Here is a 26,471-nt window from a genome sequence, read left to right as displayed (position 1 = left end):
ATAGCCTCAAAGACATTATTTTCAGGCAAAAAAAAAAAAAACCCTGCCATTCTTAATTTTAAAATAAATTATCCTCTTATTCTAGATGACACGGCTAGAGAGAATGTTTTCTTCAGGTACAATTTAATTATTTTGTTATCTACCAACTCTTTGTGTATGAAAACAAAACATGAGATATACTGTATTAACAGCTAAAATTTAAAGGATATAAGGTAAAGTTTAGCAGGGCATAAAATGTATTTGTCAGGACAGAGTAGGCTATGCTGTGATAATAAATACACCCTAAAAACTGAGTGGCTTAAAATAGTAAAGGTTTATTTGTAACCCACACTGCAGAAAAATGAGTGTTGAAAGGATCTCCATGGTGACTTTTCTAAATCGTGACCCAGAGTTCTTCTATCTTGAGGCACTGACATTTTTAAAATGAGCAAAATCTGCAGTCCCAATAGAAGAAGAAGTGAGAACCAGGACAAGGCATGTTATCTCTTAATTTCTTTGGCCAGGAAGTCACACAAGTCCTGTCTTCTCTGCTTTCTAATGACTGTTTCAGTAACAAAATTCCCAAGGCGTTTAAATTGATTGTTAACCTCCTGAGTTTTGATGTTTGCTTTTATATTCCTTTGTTGATGTCTTTTTCTCTTTGTATTTTGAAGCAATTGATTGAAAGCCATTAGAAATAACATTCTGTTGATCAAATACTTTTTCCTTTCTAATGGTTAACTGTATTTTCAGAAACTAGAACCCCCTGAGTGTCTTAATAAGCAATGAAATCTAAGTGATAGCACTTTTATTTTTTCCCTAATTTTGCCTTTCCTCACTAAAGAGCTCAATTTAACACAAGTAAATGAACACTAAGCATTGGTGGATCCAGATGCAGAAAAGTCTTGAGTTCTATCTTCCAAATCCCTATTTAAAACAACTAAATAAGAGTCTTAGCAAAAACAAAAACAAAAAAAGAAAGAAAGAAAAAGTGGATGACAGCCATGGTGTTGTTTTTTTCTCATTATGCCTCTAAGATTTGATTCACACTACAAAGATCCAGGAACACAATCATTCAGGAGGCAAGAGAGACAGCAGCTGCTGCCTAACTAGGAAACTCATATTATTCCTGGAGTGTATGTCCTCCTGCAAGCTTGGACTAACTGAAGATGGATGCTTTCTCTCAGGTGCTTTGTTACAAATCACTTCTGGTGTACCACCAGAGGTATTCCAAAGAAGCACTCAACACCCACAAAGGAGTAATTTAAAGATGAAATATGAAGCATTCAGACTGTTTCTGGATTATGTCTACTGTATTTCTTAATGAATTTTTAAAAAGAAGTAGTAGCTTTTCTTTTATTAAAGTTCCCCAAAATGTGCTTGTGCATATATCAACCTTAGTCAAGACAAAGCTGTTGAAATATCATCTTAGAAAATAGGAATCTATCCACTAGATGTAGTTCTTATACGTTTAGTTACTCTGGTTTTGCCATAACTCAGAGACAATTCCGACTCAAGCATGTCCAGGTTCTACAATGGATCTCGGATCCTCTAGTACTTAGAGCATTGAACTCCCAGCTACTGTTACTTCAGTCATCCTTCTCCCTTTTACATCCTCAACTAGGAAGAAAATTCCAAAACATTTTGCAGACCAGCTAATGAATGCCCAATGCTCCAGGGTAGTTGAGCCATTATAAGATGACTCAAGGACCCGGTTTTCAACCAAACAACGGCAATCAAATTGTATTCACATTTTCCTATAAATCCATTCTCTTTAGTTTCCCAAATTTCTAAAACCACCCCACATTTAAATTTTGCGTTATATAAGGTGATTCTGCTGGATCACTGTAACCATCTCTAGAAGTTGGTTCTAATTACTGTAACTGATTTCAAAACTTCTAGGGAAGTGGCAAAAAAAAAAAAAAAGTCTCATGGTTCCTGAACTCCTGAAGAGAATGTGAGGTGACAAATCACCAGAAATTGTCAATACTCCTCCTCGCTACTGTTTGCCTCCTTTATAGCATCCTTATACTCATCCAAACAAGAAGAGAGAAACAAGGTAAAACAGGAATCCTTTAACTTTGCTATGTGTTAGTTGCTAAGAAAGCATGAACCTAGGGGAGGCAGAGCAAGATGGCCGAATAGGAACAGCTCCAGTCTCCAACTCCCAGAGCGAGCGACACAGAAGACCGGTGATTTCTGCATTTTCAACCGAGGTACTGGGGTCATCTCACTGGGAGTGCCAGACAATCGGTGCTTGTCAGCTGCTGCAGCCCGACCAGTGAGAGCTGAAGCAGGGCGAGGCATCGCCTCACCTGGGAAGCGCAAGGGGGAAGGGAATCCCTTTTCCTAGCCAGGGGAACTGAGACACACAACACCTGGAAAATCGGGTAATTCCCACCCCAATACTGCGCTTTAAGCAAACGGGTACACCAGGAGATTATACCCACACCTGGCCGGGAGGGTCCCACCGCCACGGAGCCTCCCTCATTGCTAACACAGCAGTCTGCGATCTAACCGCAAGGCAGCAGCGAGCCTGGGGGAGGGGCGCCCGCCATTGCTGAGGCTTAAGTAGGTAAAAAAAGCCGCTGGGAAGCTCGAACTGGGTGGAGCTCACAGCAGCTCAAGGAAACCTGCCTGTCTCTGTAGACTCCACCTCTGGGCACAGGGCACAGCTAAACAACAAAAGGGGAAGCAGCAGAGGCCTGTGCAGACGCGAACGACTCTGTCTGACAGCTTTGAAGAGAGCAGTGGATCTCCCAACATGGAGGTTGAGATCTGAGAACGGACAGACTGCCTGCTCAAGTGGGTCCCTGACCCCTGAGTAGCCTAACTGGGAGACATCCCCCACTAGGGGCAGTCTGATACCCCACACCTCACAGGGTGGAGTACACCCCTGAGAGGAAGCTTCCAAAGTAAGAATCAGACAGGTACACTCACTGTTCAGCAATATTCTATCTTCTGCAGCCTCTGCTGCTGATACCCAGACAAACAGGGTCTGGAGTGGACCACAAACAATCTCCAACAGACCTACAGCTGAGGGTCCTGACTATTAGAAGGAAAACTATCAAACAGGAAGAACACCTATACCAAAACCCCATCAGTACGTCACCATCATCAAAGACTAGAGGCAGATAAAACCACGAAGATGGGGAAGAAGCAGGGCAGAAAAGCTGGAAATTCAAAAAATAAGAGCGCATCTCCCCCTGCAAAGGAGCGCAGCTCATCGCCAACAACGGATCAAAGCTGGTCAGAGAATGACTTTGACGAGATGAGAGAAGAAGGCTTCAGTCCATCAAACTTCTCAGAGCTAAAGGAGGATTTACATACCCAGCGCAAAGAAACTAAGAATCTTGAAAAAAGAGTGGAAGAATTGATAGCTAGAATAATTAATGCAGAGAAGGTCATAAATGAAATGACAGAGATGAAAACCATGACACGAGAAATACGTGACAAATCACAAGCTTCAGTAACAGTAACCGACTCGATCAACTGGAAGAAAGAGTATCAGCGATTGAGGATCAAATGAATGAAATGAAGCGAGAAGAGAAACCAAAAGAAAAAAGAAGAAAAAGAAATGAACAAAGCCTGCAAGAAGTATGGGATTATGTAAAAAGACCAAATCTACGTCTGATTGGGGTGCCTGAAAGTGAGGGGGAAAATGGAACCAAGTTGGAAAACACTCTTCAGGATATCATCCAGGAGAACTTCCCCAACCTAGTAGGGCAGGCCAACATTCAAATTCAGGAAATACAGAGAACACCACAAAGATACTCCTCCAGAAGAGCAACTCCAAGACACATAATTGCCAGATTCACCAAAGTTGAAATGAAGGAAAAAATCTTAAGGGCAGCCAGAGAGAAAGGTCAGGTTACCCACAAAGGGAAGCCCATCCGACTAACAGCAGACCTCTCGGCAGAAACTCTACAAGCCAGAAGAGAGTGGGGGCCAATATTCAACATTCTTAAAGAAAAGAATTTTCAACCCAGAATTTCATATCCAGCCAAACTAAGTTTCATCAGTGAAGGAGAAATAAAATCCTTTACAGATAAGCAAATGCTTAGAGATTTTGTCACCACCAGGCCTGCCTTACAAGAGACCCTGAAGGAAGCACTAAACATGGAAAGGAACAACCGGTACCAGCCATTGCAAAAACATGCCAAAATGTAAAGACCATCGAGGCTAGGAAGAAACTGCATCAACTAACGAGCAAAATAACCATTTAATATCATAATGGCAGGATCAAGTTCACACATAACAATATTAACCTTAAATGTTAATGGACTAAATGCTCCAATTAAAAGACACAGACTGGCAAACTGGACAAAGAGTCAAGACCCATCAGTCTACTGTATTCAGGAGACCCATCTCACATGCAGAGACATACATAGGCTCAAAATAAAGGGATGGAGGAAGATCTACCAAGCAAATGGAGAACAAAAAAAAGCAGGGGTTGCAATCCTAGTCTCTGATAAAACAGACTTTAAACCGTCAAAGTTCAAAAGAGACAAAGAAGGCCATTACATAATGGTAAAGGGATCAATTCAACAGGAAGAGCTAACTATCCTAAATATATATGCACCCAATACAGGAGCACCCAGATTCATAAAGCAAGTCCTTAGAGACTTACAAAGAGACTTAGACTCCCGTACAATAATAATGGGAGACTTCAACACTCCACTGTCAACATTAGACAGATCAACGAGACAGAAAGTTAACAAGGATATCCAGGAATTGAACTCATCTCCGCACCAAGCGGACCTAATAGACATCTATAGAACTCTCCACCCCAAATCAACAGAATATACATTCTTCTCAGCACCACATCACACTTATTCCAAAATTGACCACATAATTGGAAGTAAGCACTCCTCAGCAAATGTACAAGAACAGAAATTATAACAAACTGTCTCTCAGACCACAGTGCAATCAAACTAGAACTCAGGACTAAGAAACTCAATCAAAACCGCTCAACTACATGGAAACTGAACAACCTGCTCCTGAATGACTACTGGGTACATAACGAAATGAAGGCAGAAATAAAGATGTTCTTTGAAACCAATGAGAACAAAGATACAACATACCAGAATCTCTGGGACACATTTAAAGCCGTGTGTAAAGGGAAATTTATAGCACTAAATGCCCACAAGAGAAAGCTGGAAAGATCTAAAATGGACACTCTAACATCACAATTAAAAGAACTGGAGAAGCAAGAGCAAACACATTCAAAAGCTAGCAGAAGGCAAGAAATAACTAAGATCAGAGCGGAACTGAAGGAGATAGAGACACAAAAACCCTCCAAAAAATCAATGAATCCAGCTGTTGGTTTTTTGAAAAAATCAACAAAATTGACAGACTGCTAGCAAGACTAATAAAGAAGAAAAGAGAGAGGAATCAAATAGACGCAATAAAAAATGATAAAGGGGATATCACCACGGACCCCACAGAAATACAAATTACCATCAGAGAATACTATAAACACCTCTACGCAAATCAACTAGAAAATCTAGAGGAAATGGATAATTTCCTGGACACTTACACTCTTCCAAGACTAAACCAGGAAGAAGTTGAATCCCTGAATAGACCAATAGCAGGCTCTGAAATTGAGGCAATAGTTAATAGCCTACCAACCAAAAAAAGTCCAGGACCAGATGGATTCACAGCTGAATTCTACCAGAGGTACAAGGAGGAGCTGGTACCATTCCTTCTGAAACTATTCCAATCAATAGAAAAAGAGGGAATCCTCCCGAACTCATTTTATGAGGCCAACATCATCCTGATACCAAAGCCTGGCAGAGACACAACAAAAAAAGAAAATTTTAGACCAATATCCCTGATGAACATCGATGCAAAAATCCTCAATAAAATACTGGCAAATCGGATTCAGCAGCACATCAAAAAGCTTATCCACCATGATCAAGTGGGCTTCATCCCTGGGATGCAGGGCTGGTTCAACATTCGCAAATCAATAAACGTAATCCAGCATATAAACAGAACCAAAGACAAGAACCACATGATTATCTCAATAGATGCAGAAAATGCTTTTGACACAATTCAACAGCCCTTCATTCTAAAAACGCTCAATAAATTCAGTATTGATGGAACGTACCTCAAAATAATAAGAGCTATTTATGACAAACCCACAGCCAATATCACACTGAATGGGCAAAAACTGGAAAAATTCCCTTTGAAAACTGGCACAAGACAGGGATGCCCTCTCTCACCACTCCTATTCAACATAGTGTTGGAAGTTTGGCTAGGGCGATCAGGCAAGAGAAAGAAATCAAGGGTATCCAGTTAGGAAAAGAAGAAGTCAAATTGTCCCTGTTTGCAGATGACATGATTGTATATTTAGAAAACCCCATTGTCTCAGCCGAAAATCTCCTTAAGCTGATAAGCAACTTCAGCAAAGTCTCAGGATACAAAATTAATGTGCAAAAATCACAAGCATTCTTACACACCAGTAACAGACAAACAGAGAGCCAAATCAGGAATGAACTTCCATTCACAATTGCTTCAAAGAGAATAAAATACCTAGGAATCCAGCTTACAAGGGATGTCAAGGACCTCTTCAAGGAGAACTACAAACCACTGCTCAGTGAAATCAAAGAGGACACAAACAAATGGAAGAACATACCATGCTCATGGATAGGAAGAATCAATATCGTGAAAATGGCCATACTGCCCAAGGTTATTTATAGATTCAATGCCATCCCCATCAAGCTACCAATGACTTTCTTCACAGAATTGGAAAAAACGGCTTTAAAGTTCATATGGAACCAAAAAAGAGCCCGCATTGCCAAGACAATCCTAGGTCAAAAGGACAAAGCTGGAGGCGTCACGCTACCTGACTTCAAACTATACTACAAGGCTACAGTAACCAAAACAGCATGGTACTGGTACCACAACAGAGAAATAGACCAGTGGAACAGAACAGAGTCCTCAGAAATAATACCACACATCTACAGCCATCTGATCTTTGACAAACCTGACAAAAACAAGAAATGGGGAAAGGATTCCCTTTAATAAATGGTGCTGGGAAAATTGGCTAGCCACAAGTAGAAAGCTGAAACTGGATCCTTTCCTTACTCCTTATACGATCATTAATTCAAGATGGATTAGAGACTTAAATGTTAGATCTAATACCATAAAAACCCTAGAAGAAAACCTAGGTAGTACCATTCAGGACATAGGCATGGGCAAGGACTTCATGTCTAAAATACCAAAAGCAACGGCAGCAAAAGCCAAAATTGACAAATGGGATCTCATTAAACTAAAGAGCTTCTGCACAGCAAAAGAAACTACCATCAGAGTGAACAGGCAACCTACAGAATGGGAGAAAATTTTGCAATCTACTCATCTGACAAAGGGCTAATATCCAGAATCTACAAAGAACTCAAACAAATTTACAAGAAAAAAACAAACAACCCCATCAAAAAGTGGGCAAAGGATATGAACAGACATTTTTCAAAAGAAGACATTCATACAGCCAACAGACACATGAAAAAATGCTCATCATCACTGGCCATCAGAGAGATGCAAATCAAAACCACGATGAGATACCATCTCACACCAGTTAGAATCGCAATCATTAAAAAGTCAGGAAACAACAGGTGCTGGAGAGGATGTGGAGAAATAGGAACACTTTTACACTGTTGGTGGGATTGTAAACTAGTTCAACCATTATGGAAAACAGTATGGTAGTTCCTCAAGGATCTAGAACTAGATGTACCATATGACCCAGCCATCCCACTACTGGGTATATACCCAAAGGATTATAAATCATGCTGTTATAAAAACACATGCACGCGTATGTTTATTGTGGCACTATTCACAATAGCAAAGACTTGGAATCAACCCAAATGTCCATCAGTGACAGACTGGATTAAGTAAATGTGGCACATATACACCATGGAATATTATGCAGCCATAAAAAAGGATGAGTTTGCGTCCTTTGTAGGGACATGGATGCAGCTGGAAACCATCATTCTTAGCAAACTATCACAAGAACAGAAAACCAAACACCGCATGTTCTCACTCATAGGTGGGAACTGAACAATGACATCACTTGGACTCGGGAAGGGGAACATCACACATCGGGGCCTATCATGGGGAGGTTGGAGGGGGGAGGGATTGCATTGGGAGTTATACCTGATATAAATGACGAATTGATGGGTGCCGACGAGTTGATGGGTGCAGCACACAGCATGGTACAAGTATACATATGTAACAAACCTGCACGTTATGCACATGTACCCTAGAACTTAAAGTATAATAAAAAAAAAGAAAGTATTGATTAAAAAAATATGAAAAATGCCAATTGTTCTTTTTACATGATTATTGATATTAGTGATTATTTTCTGGACAGTTCAGTTTGCTTTATGAACAACCCATGGGTCTTTTTAAAATCAGTCCAAAAGTTATATTTTTTTCTAGTTGAAGAGATTTATTTCACATTTCACCAGTGTCTTTCTGGTTGAATTAATTTTGTACAAGTCAACTCCTCTTAAGGTTTTATTAGTATGATTTCATAAAAAGAAGACTGTAGTATGTTTGTCACAAAATAATGCTTTAAAGATTTTATTATTTTTTATTATTTTACACAAAAATCTCTAAGGGTATGAAGTAATATCAATTTGTTTCAATAGTAAACTAAATAGTGAAATTGAAGTTAAAATTATTTTTTTCTAATTTTTAGTAGTCTGTGAATGAACCCATGATTGGGATAAATATTTCATCATTACAAAAAATAATAAATCAATTTAGAAATGATCATCTGTATATGGTCATGTTTCACTGTAAAACAAATTAGTCTATTCCTGGGCTCTTAACTCTGTGTCAATAACATCTTACAAGAGGATTCAAGCTGAGAAACAGATGCAAATCTGTTGTCTAATTTACACTTAATGAGATGATAGGAGTTGAAATGAGACTATGAACTGCTTTTCTTCTTTCATGACCCATGAAATGTATTCTAAGGAAAGCTGGTGGTTTCAGAACATAATATATTTTGAAAAGATTCTGTTGTATGGGATCTTCAATTTTATCCTAGACTGCTTCAATGAACTATCTACAAACAGTCCAAGGTAGCATTTGAAATGGATGTTTTACTAAAGATTCTATGTCAAAGCAAAGTTAAATGGAGCTGAGACAGAATGATGTTCTTCTACATTAACTGAGTTTCTGGTGATCACTATTTTGCATTTAGTAGTCTTGGGCCTCTAAAAGATTCTTTGGCTTGGGCTCTCAGTGTTGTCCCAGGGGGTGCTTTCTTCTGCTACTACGGCAGCCCTTTCCCTGAAGAAGGCAGCCCTCCCCAGTCCAGGGGTATTGCAGGCAACAAGGAGCTTTCACACAGGGCAGCCATGTCTTGCTCCTCTACCACCTCTTCCTGAATATGGAGGAGAAGTTCATCTTGGACTTATCCCTGAGGAGTTCTTCCATTTTCTTTATCCTAAAACTGGTATAACAGGACCTTATATGTTTCGAACTGGACTTATGTTGTATGCTCTTTGCAAAGAAATATATGTGATTACCCCAGAGATCTTCTCTACCGTATCAGTGGTAGGGTTACTTATCTTTGTAATTAAAAAATGTGGTGCCTCTGTTGGAGAATTTGCTGATAAACTGAATGAGCAAAAAGACTGCCCAACTAGAAGAGGTGAAGGATGCTTCCATCAAACAAATCCAGGATACCATTGATTTGGAGAAGTCACAGCAGGCTGTGGGTCACAAGTGCCATTACCTTTTTGATGCCAAGAGGAATAACATTGCTATGACTTTGGAGAATACTTTTCAGAAATGACTGCATCGAGTATATAAGGAGGTAAAGAATCACCTGTACTATCATATCTCTGTGCAGGTTATGATGTGTTGAAAGGAACAAGAACATATGATAAACTGTGTGGAAAAGCATGTGGTAGCGAAGCAAATGGTGCAGAGCACAGCTGGAAAAGAAGACAATTGCCGAGTGCATTGCTGATCAAAAGTTGTTCACAAAGAAGGCTGAAGCATGGGCAGTCCTATACATTTATCTATCCCAATTGAGACAGCTAAAAACCCTTGACCCACTAAATGGAAACTAGTCTATGTGATGAAATCTTTCTGTATTGCTGTTTCCTGAAGTTACAGTTTACCTTTCCTAAACATGAAAAGTTTGAATTTCATATACTGAGAAAACTAAATCTATTGGCCAGTCAGATGTTTCTCATCCTCCTTACTCTGCATTTTGAGTTGTTTTATGATCACTTTTAAATAAAGAGTTTGCCTTTATTAAAACTGCCGGGTTAAAGATTATCAAGCTATAGTTGAAATTTTTAATGAACTCCACCATATTGTAATAAAGTAACAATTAAGAAAAAAAAGGAAGAAATCTTGGGATGTAGAAAGAATGTTTCAACTATCTTGTAAGGCTCCGTCTTGTGAGTAAAGTACAATTAATGAGACTGGATATAGAATTGGGATTTGGGCCAGATTTACAGATAAGAGGAACTGCAATGACTGTATTTAATAATTTATTCAAAACGATTTATTGAGTGCCTCTGATGGGCCATGCATCTTGTTGGATGTAAGGATACAGTGATGAACAAGATCAGCAGGGCCACATATTCAAGGATCTTATAATTCAGATGATGGGGAAAGGCATACTCTATTTTGTGTGAAAATTCTTTGTAATGTTGCAATAGGGTAATATCTGTAAAGAGTGTAACAACATGTATTTGCTCATTTTTTTTCCCTTCTGCTTTGCACCTTTGCATACTGGATACCTATTTGTGATCAGTTGCCAAGAAGATTTAGCATTCATTCAACATTCTTTTTGATTGCTGATTGAATGTAGGTTATGAACTTATCAGTGATGCAGAGAAAAGATGACAACACAAGTGTACTCTGTAACTCATGAGCACATAAGAGAGAGAAGCATGCATCTATAGTGGGAAAGCAGCCATTTCAAAGGTAGACATCCAGATAAGTCACGGGATAAGTCAGAGAGATTAGAAGAAAATGGCTCAGAATCTCTCCCCACTCAATCAATTGTAAGTGATACAGATCCCCTTGCTAATATCATAGTGGTGTCTTTGGAAACTCATAGCTCTGATAAGAATGATAGGAGCCAAATTTCAAGTTATTGAGTTATTTAGATTCACCTCCAGGGTCTTCCATCCTTTCTGAGAAAGCCTCACTTTAAGGAGAAATGGAAAATGAGAGATTGTTGTCAGAGAATGACTGCAGGCTCTTTAAGCCAGAGACGATGTCTGTGCAAGGTAGGGTTGGTTAGGCTAGCAGGTAGATTCAAGATATACTGGATTAAACATCAGTAAAATCTTTCAAGCAGCCATTTGAACCACACTGTTCTAGACTTATTCCAACAATTGCTGTTAAAGACTTAGCAAGTTCTGCTACATTAACTCTTTGACCTGGTTCACTTCTGCTATGCAGTACACCCCTTATGAACTACTTGATAGCTCTGGACCAAAGGTTGTGCCTCCCTGACCTGGGCTTATTGTTACATTGCACAGTGAAAGAACTGATTTGTCTTGCAGTGTCAATGTCTTCATTCCTTATTCACTTAACAACATTGGCTTTATTGAGTATTAACCACACATCAGATACTCTTTTAGACAACAAGGATACAGCAGTGAAAGAAACAGATGAAAACACCTGCCTTTGTGGATATGATTTTGTATTTTGTGTGGTTTGGGATAGGGAGAAATACATAAACATAAAAGTTAAATTATATAGTATTTAAAATGTGTAAAACATAGATCAAAGTAAGGGGATCAGGAGTGATGAGGGAGAAGAAATCTTAAATGGGATGGTGACATTAAGGTAAGAGTTCAGCCAGACTTAAGAGAGAGTGTGTCAGGAAGATATCTGGAAAGAGTATTCCAAGCAGGAAAAAAAACAAATGAAGATGCCTAAGACAGGAATGTGTCTGGTGTGAGAGAAAAATCATGAAGAAAGTGACTGTGGCTGGAACAGAGCAAAAGGGGAGAAATGAAGGAAGGAGGTTAGAGACGGACCGACTTCAGGTTTTGTAGTCTTGTAAGCCATAATAAGACCTGTCAGTTTCCACTTTTGCCTTATTATATATGACTCTGTTACTTGGCAACCATCAATCGCTTGCACTTGTTTCAACACAAGGGTCAGTTTATGATACTTGATTATCTAAGCATATGGAGAGAATGGCAGGAAGGCAGAAAGAGAAGGGTTCATAGTCTCCACAAATTGCTGATTGGTTAGACAAATGCTGAGATTGATTGTCGGAAATTGATGAGTGATTTGTGGTTGGTTTTTGCTATCTGAAGGTATGAATGCACCTCACTAGCTGCAGGCATGAACCTTTGGCATGAGATAAGGATGATGACTGCAGAAGTTCCTAACTCAGGAGCTGCCAGAGACTCCAGCTTCTGTCAATTGAGGTGTTCTACATCCACAATGCTGACAGATGTCAGTCACTTTTTAGCCATTGAAATATGTTCAAAGAGCCATTTCTTGGTCTGGGGTTATTTTATACTTGTTTGACCATATGTAGTTAAAATTTTAGCGGTTATTTTTCACATTTTTCACCTTTTTTTGGAATGTTACCTTTTGGTCTATCTTTTATTTGAAAAAATCATAACGACATTTTAATCCTTTGCTTTTAAAATGAGGAACAGGAAGCACCATCATAAAGGGAGAGTTCTAAGGATCCTATTCAAACACTGAAAATGTGGGACACCCCTTTTTCTCCTCCCCAAAGCTCCATAGGGCTTTTGATGATTGGAAAAACATTTCAAATCCCAGCCTCAGATGAGGAAAGGCAATTTCAAGAAGTCAACCCCCCAGGAAGAGTCACACCTCCACTACACCTAAATGAAATAGAGCAAATAGCTGAACACTTGGAAGAATCAGCTCTTCATTTTTCTAGTAACATATACTACCTAGATCCCCATAGATTTTTTTTTTATTTATATGACGATGCCATTGTTCCAGGAGCAATGTTCAGACACCGTAGCTTAAACTAACACTAAATTCAGAAAATGTCTCATCTAGTGAGATGAATATAAGTTGATCAGTTCTGAACATGAGATTCAAATTCTACTTAGGGATGTTAGGTAATTCAGAAAGTGAGGTAATGTCATGTGTCTTTAGTGACTTAGAGTATGCTGAGGTGACATCAACCCACAGAAACACAAATTAGAGCCAATGAATCAGTTACAGCTGAGAGAGGCTGGGGCCTATGGCACTCAGTCGATTGAAAGTTGTGACCTTTGAAAGGGGAGTGAGGCCAGAAGAAAAGGCATTTGCAAAGCAGAGAAACATTTAAAAACATTTTATCTAAAACATAAAATGTCTTACCAATCATTCTCTTCTCCATTTCAGCCTCCACTCATACTGCCATGCTAGATATTTTTTCATGGCCTGATAGCAAATTGGATTATATTTGCCATTTCTGGGAAGTTTGTCTTCATAATAAAATAAGGTCCCACTTGTTTGAATCCAAGTGCACAGTGAGACAGACAGGAATGTCTCTTCTAGGCAACCACCAGGGGGTAGCCTGGATCTGATTTAAGAGTAAGTAAAGAGACCAAACTGAGGTGGGTATGAGAATTCAGGGGTTTTTGTTTTTTTGGGGTTTTTTGGCCCATTCTTGGTCTTTAAACCTTGAGAATCCAGTTTCAGGACTGCGTTATGCTTTAGGCATAAAGAAACTTCCCAAAAGCAATTTGTCTAATCATATTTTGAGAGGCTTATTGACTTCTTCCTCAACAAATGGCTTTTTAACATCTGCCCTGGTAAATCTAGGCCTGGGGTCCCAACTAAGCTCTCAACCCTCAGAACCTCAACCCTCTCATCTTCAGATGACCCTGAGATTAACAAGCTGATTTCCTTCAGGTCATAACAACCTGGAATAAGTCTCCAAAGCACAGATACTCTTAAAAAGCCAGAGGAAACAAATTAGCATTCTGAGTGGGAACTGCCCTATCATTCACTTGGCCTCTTAAGGACAATTAAAATGTGGTCAGGCTGAGAAACCAAAATATAATTCCATAATTTTAATTAGATATGACTTTCACTGTATCTGATTCATCCAGATCAGTCAGTTTTATTTCTTATTTATTTTATTATTTTTTATTGAAAAATTGGAATGGTAAAAATTCCTAATAGTACTGGAGGCTAGAAAATAAAAAGTAAAATACATTTCTACTCCATAGTTCATCTCCCTTTTCCAGAGATAACCACTACCAATAGGGTCTTGTTTATCCTTCTAGAAAAAAAATGTATACATAAACATATATATTCCTTTTTCTAGTCGAGTGAGGACATCTCATGTACACACATCTGTGTTTTGCTTTTTCATTTTATTTTTACTATATAATGCATTTGGGGAGTTTCCTTGAGAAAATGTCTTTATGCTTATGGTTGAGTATACATCTTGGCAAAACTGCTAAGTCTGTGTTTACATGTATTTGAATGTTTGTTTTATTGAGGTATAATTGATATATGAAAAGTTTTCATGTTTAATGTATATATTTTGATGTATCTGGATATAGGCATACACCTGTGACCCCATCATCATAATCAAGGTACTAAACATATTTTAGTTTCAGTTTTCACCTCCAAAAATTTTATTGCTTTTTTGTGTTTTGTGTGTGTATGTGTGGCAAGAATACTTAACATGAGATCTCCTCTTAACATATTTTAAAGTGTACAGTAGCATGTTATTAACTATAGGCACTATGATGTATAGCAGGTCTATAGAACCTCTTTATCTCACATAATAGAACTTTATACTCATTGTGCACCAACTCCCCTTTCCTGTATTTTAATTTTTTGATGGGTATTACCAGGTTGCCTGCCAAGGAGACTGCCCCAATTTCTACTCTCATTATCATAATTTGAAAGTATTCATTTCTCCTTACCATGGCCAATACAGCACTTTTAAAACTTTTGATCTTTGACACTATATTGGATAAAAGGTATATCCCACTGTTTTAGTTGGCATATCTTTAGTTATAAATCAGTTTGAATATCTTCTGACCTGCATATAAGCCTTTTGTAGTTCCTTTTCTTAGGTTTCATCTGGATTATCACGTTGCTTTCTGGCACCTTTGAGGACAGGAACAACATACAGTCTTTGAGGTCAGTAATCATATTGTCACTGGTGTTGCCAATGACATTTAGCAGCTGTGTGTAAACATAGTATTATTTCATTATAAAACTGTGGTGAAAGATAAGGGTACTTTTATTGTTATAGTGGGAGAGAAACATTATACATCCCATCTGACAGGCACTTGATTAGTATTGTGATACCACACAGCCTATGCTCTGTAAAATGTTTGCATTTCCCTTTGAAATAGATTTTACTCCTTTACTCCTTAAATCAAAACATTCCTCATAATTCTTATACCATAAACTACTACAAACAGCCAGATTTATTTCTGTCAACTTGTATTTGAAAATCTTTTGCAGCATTATTTTGGTCTTACGAAAAAACAAATTGGTCATAATTAACATTTAGAAATATCTTTTTTGGTAAGCAAACATTTTCATTCAGTATATTCTCTGGCAATGCCTTTTTGAGCTGCTTGGCTTATAAACACATAATATACACTAATTGTGGAAATCAGGAGCCTGGTATTCTCTCTTATTTTGATAGAAGCTGCTTTGCATAGGTTGTATTTATTAGCTATTCTGGTGACACCCTTCGTCTGTGACTAATGTGGAAATGCTGATAGTTTACAAGGAGCAGATAAAATAGGCCTTAGGATGTGAATAAATTTAGGATCAGTACGTATTTTTAAAATCCTTCTAAAAACCAAGATAAAAATCAAGAAGCAAAGACAGTTTTCATTAATATCATGACCAGTACTTTTAAAATGGTTTTCTTAGTGAGGAATAGCAGCCTAAGGGCAGGGGAAATATAGTGGAATTAAAATAAAACTAGTGCTATGATCTTAATGTCAAATAGAATAATCTTACCTACACAGGAAGCTAAAATATCATGTTTCTGGTATTAACTGGAATATTCTTGGCCATGTTTTTGGAATTTACATGAATGGTATACTGTAATCTCCAGGGGAAGCCTAAAGATTCCCAAAGATTCCCCACTCGTTTCCTACTCCACCACCTGTGGCAGACAGATTTTAATGTGGCTTTTGAGATCTGTATCTCCTGGTGTTCACACCTTCGTACAATACCTCCCCTAACTGTGGGTGAAATTGTTGACTTGCTTCTAATCAATACAATAGAGCAAAGATGATGGGATGCCACCCCCGTGATTACGTTATGTTATAGAAGGCTCTGACTTCCTGGCAGTATTCTATGGACTACTTTCCTGGTTTTGAAGAAGCAAGCTGCCATAATGGGGGCTGTCTGTATGGTTATAATGAGAAAAACCCAGAATTGTATTAAAAATATTCTTCCCAAACTAGGAGGGAGCTGAGAGACCAAAGAATGACTCAGACAAATCCAGACTGGCAAGTAGATGAGTTTATTAGGACTTACATGTGAGGCACCCCTGGATGGCAGCAAGACAACTTTAGAGATCCATGCTGCTTCCCATTCTTAAGCTGCTTTTAAGTTAATTTTCTGGCTCTTTGCCTCCTGTGTGTGTGCGCGATGGGACTGTTTTCCTCGGTAGGTTCTCAAATACTCTCTGGGATGTTTGGGTTCGCTGGGACACCTGCTCTTGGGCTGGGCACTGTGGCCTTGGCACATTGCCTGGCCTTCAGGGTTAAGGCAGTGGACCTGTAACCTTGCGTAACCTGGTGGGTGACCCACCACACTTGAGTGGGGAGGCCCATATGGCAAAGCACTGAAGGTGGCCTGCAGAAGATGAGGGCCTCAGTCCTTTAGCTGCAAGGAACTGAATACTACCAACAACCATGTGAGTTTGGATAGAACCCACGGGCTCAAATATCACAGCTCTGACAGCCTTGTGAGACTCTGAAGCAGAGAACCCAGATAAGCTGTGCCTAGGCTCCTGACCCAAAGAAACTATGAGAGAATGAATGTGTGTTGTTCTAAGCTGCACACCATAAATAAACCACTAGACACAAAACACAACCTGTGGCATTTTGTATTTTTGTTCATAATAGTCACTGTCCTTCTCTTGGAGCAAATGATATTTCCATTGGCATCATATAATATGTGGTATCCATCCCAACAGAAGGGTTATACATTTTTGCCTTTTAAACTTGGGAGTGACCATCTGATTTTCTTTGGCCTGTTGAATCTGGACAGAGGCAGAAACTTTGAGAGCCAGTTAGGCATATTTTTCTTTTCCCCTCTTCACCAGACTGTATCTGATTTGTGTTGAACATGTAGTATCAACCAAAAGCAAACTTTCCCTTTTGTAAGCCATTGAGGTTTTAAGTTACTACAGCATAACCTAGTCTTTCCTCCTGAGAAGAAATAATTGTCAAGGACACAACTGGGTCAAGTTGCCATGCAGACTTTTAAACTTTTTGTGGCAGGCTCCTTTAGATGGCTTCCCTCATTGTATTACCTTCCTTTGGTGATTGCTTCACAGACCATTCTTCTGTGTCTTCCAGAAACAATCTGGTGCAATCGGATAGTCTACAGTTGAATGTTCTTGGGATTCTTATCTGACTAACCTTCTTGAGATTAGGTTACAGTGCAAGGGGAAGGAAAGGTGAAGTGCACGACTCAAGCCTTAGAAGAAGGCTGTTTCTGTGGGCTAATTTTTGCATCCTCTTCCTTACTTTTTTAGAAGAAAGATTTCAAAGAGCAAGATTAGGATGGGGTCCAGGGGGAAAGGACCAAAGAGGCTATTTTGTCTGCTTCTTGTTGGGAAAAAGGATTCCTAAGACCATAAGTGGTACAGCCAAGTTCTCAGGGTGAGAAACCAAGTCCTAACTGGTATAAACAGTGTTTCTTCTCTCAAAATGTCCACCATGCTATGACTCCTCAAGATTTAGCCATGTTAACTAGTTAGTTAGGGATTTTTAGGTTCCTAGCATTTCTCTCATTGGAGATCCAATGAGCACTGCTGATGGTACTTAAATACTGAAGGATAGGAGAGGAAAGCAAGATGATATGTTTCCCTCAAATGCTACCTTAATTGATCATTTAATGAAGGACAGGAAATTTTCAGAATTTGCATTCTTGTCAGAATATAGAATGGAGACTATTTCTAAATTCCTTTGGAAATATTTTAATGTGAAACAGGATAATTTTCTACACAATGCTTAACTTTGACTAATATTGACTTACCGTCACCTGAATCAGCAGACCTGGGTTGGAATTCTGTTTCATTTGTTTTTAAATTTTTTATTTTCTTTTCCCTCTAGATGTGTTGAGACATAATTGACAAAGTTATATATTTATGGTATACAAAATTATAATTTGCTATATATATATATACACATTATGAAATTATTGCCACTATCAAGCTAATTAACACATCTCACACTTCACATAGTTACCATGTGTGGAGGGGTGTGTGTGTGTGTGGCGAGAACATTTAAGCAAACTTCAAGTACACATATGTTAATAATACTGTTGTTTACCATTTAATTGGGTGTATGCCCTTGTATAAATGTCTTCAACTCTGTGATTCAGTTTCTTCATCTGTAAAATATACCTATCTCCTATGATTTTTAAGAATTAACTAGGCCGGGCGCGATGGCTCACGCCTGTAATCCCAGCACTTTGGAAGGCCGAGGCGGGCGGATCATGAGGTCAGGAGATGGAGAACATCCTGGCTAACATGGTTTAACGCCATCTCTACTAAAGAAAAAAAAAAAAAATACAAAAAACTAGCAGGGCATGGTGGCGGGTGCCTGTAGTCCCAGCTACTCGGGAGGCTGAGGCAGGAGAATGGCTTGAACCTGGGAGGCGGAGCTTGCAGTGAGCCAAGATCACGTCACTGCACTCCAGCCTGGGCAACAGAGCGAGACTCCCTCTCAAAAAAAAAGAATTAACTAGTACATGTAAAGTGCCTGCTTAATAAACCTAACGTACTCTTATTAATTGCCACATGTGCTTTACAACAGACAAACTTCTTACCATATTATTGAAGAGGAGACCTCATATACCCAAATGTCAATTCATATGCTTTCAGTTGGTTTTATCCTGTGCTTCCAGATTGGCTATTTCACACATTTATTAGAATAACTATAGAAATCACAGCTTTCTTTAAGCCTCTTTTCTTGTTACACTCCTCCTACCAGCTGTTTTCTTTCTAGCAACAAATTTGAAACTATAGTTTAAAAAAAAAAAAAAAGCTAGTTATGCCGATAAAGGAGAAAAAAATGTTTTTGCTTCAGATGCAGTCACTTGATTCCTTTGTATCAGGAAAGGAATCAGGCAGCTGTCAACTAAACACAAAGGTTCTGATATGTATCATACCTATCTGTCATTGACAGCCCTGCCTAGGTCAATAGTGTAATAAAACTTCCTTCTAAGGCAACAAGATTCACCTAAGAATGGGACAGAATTGGTAATTAATTACCAATTAATTACCAATTAATTAATTGGTAATTGGTGGAGGCTGAGGAAAACTGGTAGGGTGTCAAAATCATGTTGTCTCTAAGTGAGATGAAAGTTTCAGAGGTTTTTGATTCAGGTGGACAAGATTTGGCTAAGGGAGGCTGTAGGATGGCCGTGATTCTTGTTGATGTTTGGTAACTAGAGTATAAGGACTGAGGCTTGATTGAAATAAGATGAAGAATCTGGAAGCATGACCCATTCCTGAAAACAAGGTTTCTATAGGAATTAGGAGTTAAATAGGACCACAGGTGTCCAGGGTACAAGGCTAAGCTGAATTAGGCCCGGGGGTACTGCACGTGTAATGGGAGTAGATTAAGAAAGCTGTAGCTCACTGATCACTGAAAACCACAAACACTGAGAAACTCAGAAGGAACCACCAGCCTGACTGTCCCTGGTAAGAGCTTGGCTATGGCTGAACTCCCAAGAGGAAGACACTATTCCTGGCAGCTTGGGTGAGGCTGAGACAGACACATAGAGTTGAAACCTGCAATGCATTATGTCATTTGTCTTTTCAAAGCAGAGCCATTTTATTTTTAAAGGAGTCAAAAGCACAACCCCTACTATTGTTAGCTTCCAGCTGTTTGCTGACATGTGTGGAAATGAAAATTTGAGAGGGGCTGGTCCTTGACCTCATTAGCATGTGTCGTTTTACTTTTTTGCACATAGAAAATAATTTATGTAACTGCTGTTATCCATAATTAAGCTTGGGAATATGTTTGTTTAAAACCAACTAATCTCAATGTTTAAGTAAAGCCAATTCAGTAAGTATGAGTAATTACAACTATTATCTGATTTATAAAATCCCATTAAATTTACTATGAAGATTTAAGGAAAATTACGTTTAAAGTCTTAAATCTTAAGAATATGTTTTTGTAGACTATATGATCATAATAAGGCCAAATTAGAATCTTTTTAGCAAAAAATAGAAGTAACAAAATAAACCTAGTATGTTCCTTAAAATTTTTCATCTCGTATTTTTCTACACATGAAGATGTTTATTTTGGTTGATACAATAATATATCAGAGAAAGATTCTTTTAAGCTAATTTTTTTGTTTGTTTGTTTTTTGTTTTTTTTTTGAGACGGAGTCTCGCTCTGTCGCCGGGGCTGGAGTGCAGTGGCCGGATCTCAGCTCACTGCAAGCTCCGCCTCCCGGGTTCACGCCATTCTCCTGCCTCAGCCTCCCGAGTAGCTGGGACTACAGGCGCCTGCCACCTCGCCCGGCTAGCTTTTTGTATTTTTTAGTAGAGACGGGGTTTCACCGTGTTAGCCAGGATGGTCTCGATCTCCTGACCTCGTGATCTGCCCGTCTCGGCCTCCCAAAGTGCTGGGATTACAGGCTTGAGCCACCGCGCCCAGCCGCTAATTGTTTTTTTTAATAATAAATTTTGTCCAAAGAAAACCACACCTTGTTAAGATTTAAGCAATTTTGTGTATTACGGAAATGAAGAAGATTCAACCTCTGACTTGAGGGATTTTATCTTTCTTTGAACCTACAGTAATTATAAGAAGAAATGTATATATGGATATGTAAACATGTGTTATAGCCAAAGTCTGGAACAGGTGACTTCTGACAATAGATAGCAAAATTTATAATTAACTTACTCAGCTGGCTAAGCACTGAAGTGTCACACAGAAGAAAAAAAGTCTCTCGTTGCAAGCCAAATATTACTGCTAGTAGCCAAATGATGCATTATATGGCTAAACATAGGCTTGCTGACTTTCAAATACATGCTGGTCATTAGCCAACTGAAACAAACGAAATTGACATTATCTAACAAATGTTACCTTATTTGAAATTCAGACTATAGCCCATATGTTTTTGTGACAGACTGATTTTAAGTCAGTGAGGAAGTTGCTTTTGAAATTCATTTCTCATTTGCAGCTCCATGTATATGACTTTCTAACTAGTTAGTCTGATTCATCCATTTGTCTAATATAGCAGTTATTTAGCTTTTGATTAACAAAGTAAGGTTTTGAATAGATAAAATAATTATGAATGCTAGACTTTATCAAGAGATGAAATTATTTTTTAAAATTCCATCAGCATTTTTAGTGTACACTTTGTCTACTCAATAACAGTAACTTTTCCTTCTTTTGTTCTAATAATAAAACTCTGATTCAATTCAGTTACCCCACTGGTACTGTACCTTAAGGGAGATATACTCCTGTATCAGCCTGGGGCTGAATCATGAATGGTCTAAGCCAATCATGGTGGTCTCCTTGCCTTTGCCAAAAACCAGTTTATGTAGAGGCACATGATGCGCATCTGAGAAGTGAGATGCTGTAAATGCTTCTGATCAAGGCTTTTCTTGCTATAAAAAATTTCTGGAATATTGTTTTGGCAACTAATTGAGTGCTTAAATTGAGTAAATGGCTATACCATTAGATAGTGAGCATTAGTTTTAAAAAGGATGCGGCATATAAAATGATTACAGAGGAAGCACTATATTAAACTAATAAACATTAAATAATTATTATTTAGAAATGCAAAAACAACTTCACCAATATCAACGTACTCACTAGAATGGCTAACAAAAAAAGTGACAATACAAGTGTTGACAAGAATGTGGGACAACAGTAACTCTTATATGTTGGTGAATTTCTAATGAAATGTATTATACTTCATTAGAGAAGTTTACCACAATCCTTCCCCAACCTGAAGAGGAAAAAGCTGTTATCTTCTGTTGCTAGATATTATTGTATCTGTCCGTGACACCTAGAATGGTGGCAGCTGTCGTGTGGCTGTCACCTGGCTAAGGATGGCAAGGCAGAAAGAAGAAAACTGTTTTATGACACAGCTGAGCACTAAATATAAAAACCTAAAATGGACTCGGCCTAGGAATTTCTCCTTCTCCTTATCTCCTTCGCAGTGCAGCTCCTTCAACCTCGCCATGGCCTCTGCCGGAATGCAGATCCTGGGAGTCGTCCTGACACTGCTGGGCTGGGTGAATGGCCTGGTTTCCTGTGCCCTGCCCATGTGGAAAGTGACCGCTTTCATCGGCAACAGCATCGTGGTGGCCCAGGTGGTGTGGGAGGGCTTGTGGATGTCCTGCGTGGTGCAGAGCACTGGCCAGATGCAGTGCAAGGTGTACGACTCGCTTCTGGCACTGCCGCAGGACCTGCAGGCTGCACGTGCCCTCTGTGTCATTGCCCTCCTTGTGGCCCTATTCGGCTTGCTGGTCTACCTTGCTGGGGCCAAGTGTACCACCTGTGTGGAGGAGAAGGATTCCAAGGCCTGCCTGGTGCTCACCTCTGGGATTGTCTTTGTCATCTCAGGGGTCCTGACGCTAATCCCCGTGTGCTGGACGGCGCATGCCATCATCCGGGACTTCTATAACCCCCTGGTGGCTGAGGCCCAAAAGCGGGAGCTGGGGGCCTCCCTCTACTTGGGCTGGGCAGCCTCAGGCCTTTTGTTGCTGGATGGGGGGCTGCTGTGCTGCACTTGCCCCTCGGGGGGATCCCGGGGCCCGAGCCATTACATGGCCCGCTACTCGACATCTGCCCCTGCTATCTCTCGAGGGCCCTCTGAGTACCCCACCAAGAATTACGTCTGACGTGGAGGGGAATGGGGCCTCCGCTGGCACTAGAGCCATCCAGAAGTCCAACAGCTTTGGGATAGGTTGGCATCTTTTGTTTCTGCCTTCTGCTATTTTTCTTTTGACTGAGGGTATTTAAAATTCATTTGAAAACTGAACCAAGAAGATGGCTCAGACTCCCACTTAGGCTCTGCTGTTTCTCTCCCTTGGATGATGGAGCCAACGAGAGGCTGCTTTGAGATTTTGGATCTTGACGTGCCCATCTTAGAAGCCAGTCGAGCTGTGGAACTAACGTGGAGGCTGCTTGCTCTGCTGGCCTTTGCAACAAGATAGACTGTCCCCAAGAGTTCCTGCTGCTGCTGGGGGCTGGGCTTCCCTAGACATCACTGGACAGCTGCCCCCATCCTACTTGTGCCTCTGGAGCTCCTCTCATCACCCCCTGGAAAAGCAAGTGATCTGTTAACAAAGGATTGCCCACCCCCGGAAATTGTGACCTCTGGCTCCTCTGTCCTGATAGGACGTCCACCCCCGGGGCCAGGTCCCAGCTATGTAGACCCCCGCCTCCACCTCCAACACTGCACCCTTCTGCCCTGCCCGCCCCTTTACACTCACATTTTTACCAAATAAAGCATGTTTTGTTAGTGTGTAAAAAAAAAAAAAAAAAAAAAAACCTAAAATGGTCCTACCTTGGAATAATCATATCAGATAATGCTGTTTCTGTACAATTTAAGCCAAATTGAGTTGTTATTTTATGTTAATTATAGCTGAAACTATTTCAGCTGATAATTGTCTATTAACATTAAAAGCCAGGACTGACCATCTAGATTAGTTTCTTCTATAACACAGAAAAGAAAGCTCTTCCATCATTAATATGAGGAGACAGGGTAATCATTAGCACAGGTAGAGGAAGGTTATAACGTGATGGGGTTCATGTTGAAAGGCGTGGGGAGCATACCATTCTAGTGCAAGACAAGAGGCAGAGATGAGAAGTGAATTTCTAATTGACTGAAGTCCTAGAGGAAAGACAGAGACATATGGATGGGAAATATAAAGCAGTACATCTTTTGCACCAATCTATATTTGATATTCTAGCCTAGTATTTTATTGTAAAGAGTCCTATACCTACCTGTGGGAGACTATTAGTGTTAGAGGGATGGTGCATGCATAGAGGGAGCCTCAGTGTAGCTCCTTTAAGCCACCTTCATTTTTCGTATACTGGAGATAGAAATCCCAAATCCCAGGCTTCTCCTGAAGTAGAGAGATAGAATGTTAGCTGGGAGTTAGGGTGGGGAGCTTGCCAGAAAACATAGTGATTGCAGGGATGAAGTGACTCTGTATTAAAGGACTTTTGGACAGACTACTTGGGATTCACTGCCAGCCCTAAGGGGATTTAAAGCACCACTGAGAGCTGAGGTGGGTCCAGGCCATTAGACAACACCACTGGGCCCTGACCAAGGTGAAGAAGAACAGGTCATGAGCTAGGGCTCTTGGGCAGGTATCAACAATGCCTTGCCATCCTTAGCTAGTTGACAGCCAGCAGGGTCACTAGTACCTGGGCAAGCAAAGAAATATGGTTAATTCAGGGCTAGAAGAAACAAAGAAATATGGTTAATTAAGGTCTAGAAGAGTGGCACAAGGGCACGTGGTACAAATAAGAGACTTTTTCTTCCCATGCCAACAAAGGATCTAGTAAATGACCTTACGGGCTCACATAATACCTTGGTAAGATGAAAGAGCTGGTAAGGTAATCTGAAAAACTGACAAAGACTGAACATCCCTAAGAAATGATCTACATCAAACATTATACATTTTCTTTGTACTTTGACACATTTGCAGGAAGTCCTTGGTTTTAATTTTGGCTCCATTGTTTACTAACCGAATGACTAAGGCAGATTATTTAAGCATCATGTGCTTCGGGTGACTCCTGCAGAGAATGAGAATAATAACTTTCATGCTAGTAACTTGTATACTAGACATATTGTGAGCATTACAAGTTATATATATATAACTTGTATCTATCTATCTATCTATCTATAACTCCAAACACAAAGTGGGCTACATAGACTACTTAGACATAGACCATAGGACTGTGCTTTTCTCTTGGGAAAAGCAGAGTAGAAGTGTATTCTTACAGATGGGGATGTGTTGGGTGCTTTAGCTTAGGCAGAAGACTGGTTATCCTGGGGTGAGTTGTGAGGCAGAGATCAGAGGAATGGTCACCCCTGGGATGCTCTGTCCTGGTTGAGCCTGTGGGTGAAAGTGACGTGATACCAAACTATTTGTCTGGGTCTACCAAAATCAAGTTATGATTCATTCAGAGCCTGGGAGGGGAATGTAGTTTTGAGGTGAGGATATCATTCCTTGGCTTGCAGCTGCCTCAATTTAATCTCGGCCTCTGTCATTATGTGGCTGTCTTCACGTTGTCTTTCCTCTGTGTGTATCTGTCTTATTTTAACTTTAAAGTTAAAGACCACATTTAACCAAATTTCCAAATAAGGTCACATTCTGAGGTACTAGGGTATACCTCTTACTGGGAAACAGATGATTCAACACAAAACAGTTCAACTCCCCAAATGTGCGTCTTTCCCATGTGCAAAATATTAATACATTCACCCCATCCCAACATTGCTAAAAGTCTTCATCATTCCAGCATCAATTTTTAAGTCCCAAATCTCATCTAAACACTATCAAATCAAAGTCTCAAATCTCATTATCTAAATCATTCAAATCAATTATGGGTGAGACACAGACTATTATTTATCCTGAGGAAAAACTTTTTTTCATCATTGAAATTGTGAAACCAGACAAGTTCTATGTTTCTAAAATACAGTAGCGGGACCAGCATAGAATAGACATTCCCATTTCAAAAAAGAGAAATTGAAAGAAAAAGGGGTCATGGGTCTCAAGCAAGTTTAAAACTTTGCAGGGCAAATTTTATTACATGTTAAGTCTTGAGAAATATCCCCACAGGCTTGATGCTTTCACCTGGTGGTGGCTCCACCTGTCTTGACCCCAGGTGACAGCCCTGCTGTGGCCTCTGAAATCCAGGATGTGAGGGTGCTATTCCCTGGGTCTGTGCCCTCTGAGTCCACGGTGACAGCAGTAGCCTGCTGGCCTCTTCTTCCCATTTTCTGAAATATAATACATATTTGCAACCAAATAGTTCCATTGATTTATTTTCTTCCTGTGGAATCCCAGAAGTCTGACAGTGTTCCTTCATTTTGACCCATGCCTTTCCCTTTCAGTCCAAGGTGGCAGTGTTTATGCTGAGAAACTAATTGGATCCACAAATCACATGCCTAATCTCCTGAGCAAACAGTTTTCCAGCAATAACATTGGTGATACCGCCAAAGCACATTTTCTTTTTTTTTTGTAATGTGGATAGTCTGATAATTTTCCAAATCTACAAGTTCCAGATTCTTTTTGCTTAACCATTTCTTCTTAAATTTATCCCTTT

General features: G+C 39.6%; 1 protein-coding gene and 1 pseudogene across 1 annotated transcript; both read left to right on the top strand.

The window, feature by feature from the left end:
• The window catches only part of LOC117094213, a 34,180-nt pseudogene extending 24,116 nt beyond the window's left edge, over positions 1–10,064 (top strand).
• Positions 10,065–22,369: 12,305 nt separating this feature from the next.
• On the top strand, positions 22,370–23,032 carry LOC117095398 (claudin-6-like). Its single transcript, XM_033232126.1, has one exon. The coding sequence runs from the start codon at positions 22,370–22,372 to the stop codon at positions 23,030–23,032; it is 663 nt and encodes a 220-aa protein (XP_033088017.1).
• Positions 23,033–26,471: the final 3,439 nt, after the last annotated feature.

Source organism: Trachypithecus francoisi, unplaced genomic scaffold (assembly GCF_009764315.1).
Source record: "Trachypithecus francoisi isolate TF-2019V2 unplaced genomic scaffold, Tfra_2.0 Lachesis_group13, whole genome shotgun sequence".
Taxonomy (NCBI): Eukaryota; Metazoa; Chordata; class Mammalia; order Primates; family Cercopithecidae; genus Trachypithecus; species Trachypithecus francoisi.
This window is presented reverse-complemented; position numbering and strand designations above follow the sequence as displayed.

Excerpts from the sequence above, each read along its gene's own strand:
- LOC117095398 (XM_033232126.1), top strand. The coding sequence starts at position 22,370 with ATGGCCTCTGCCGGAATGCAGATCCTGGGAGTCGTCCTGACACTGCTG.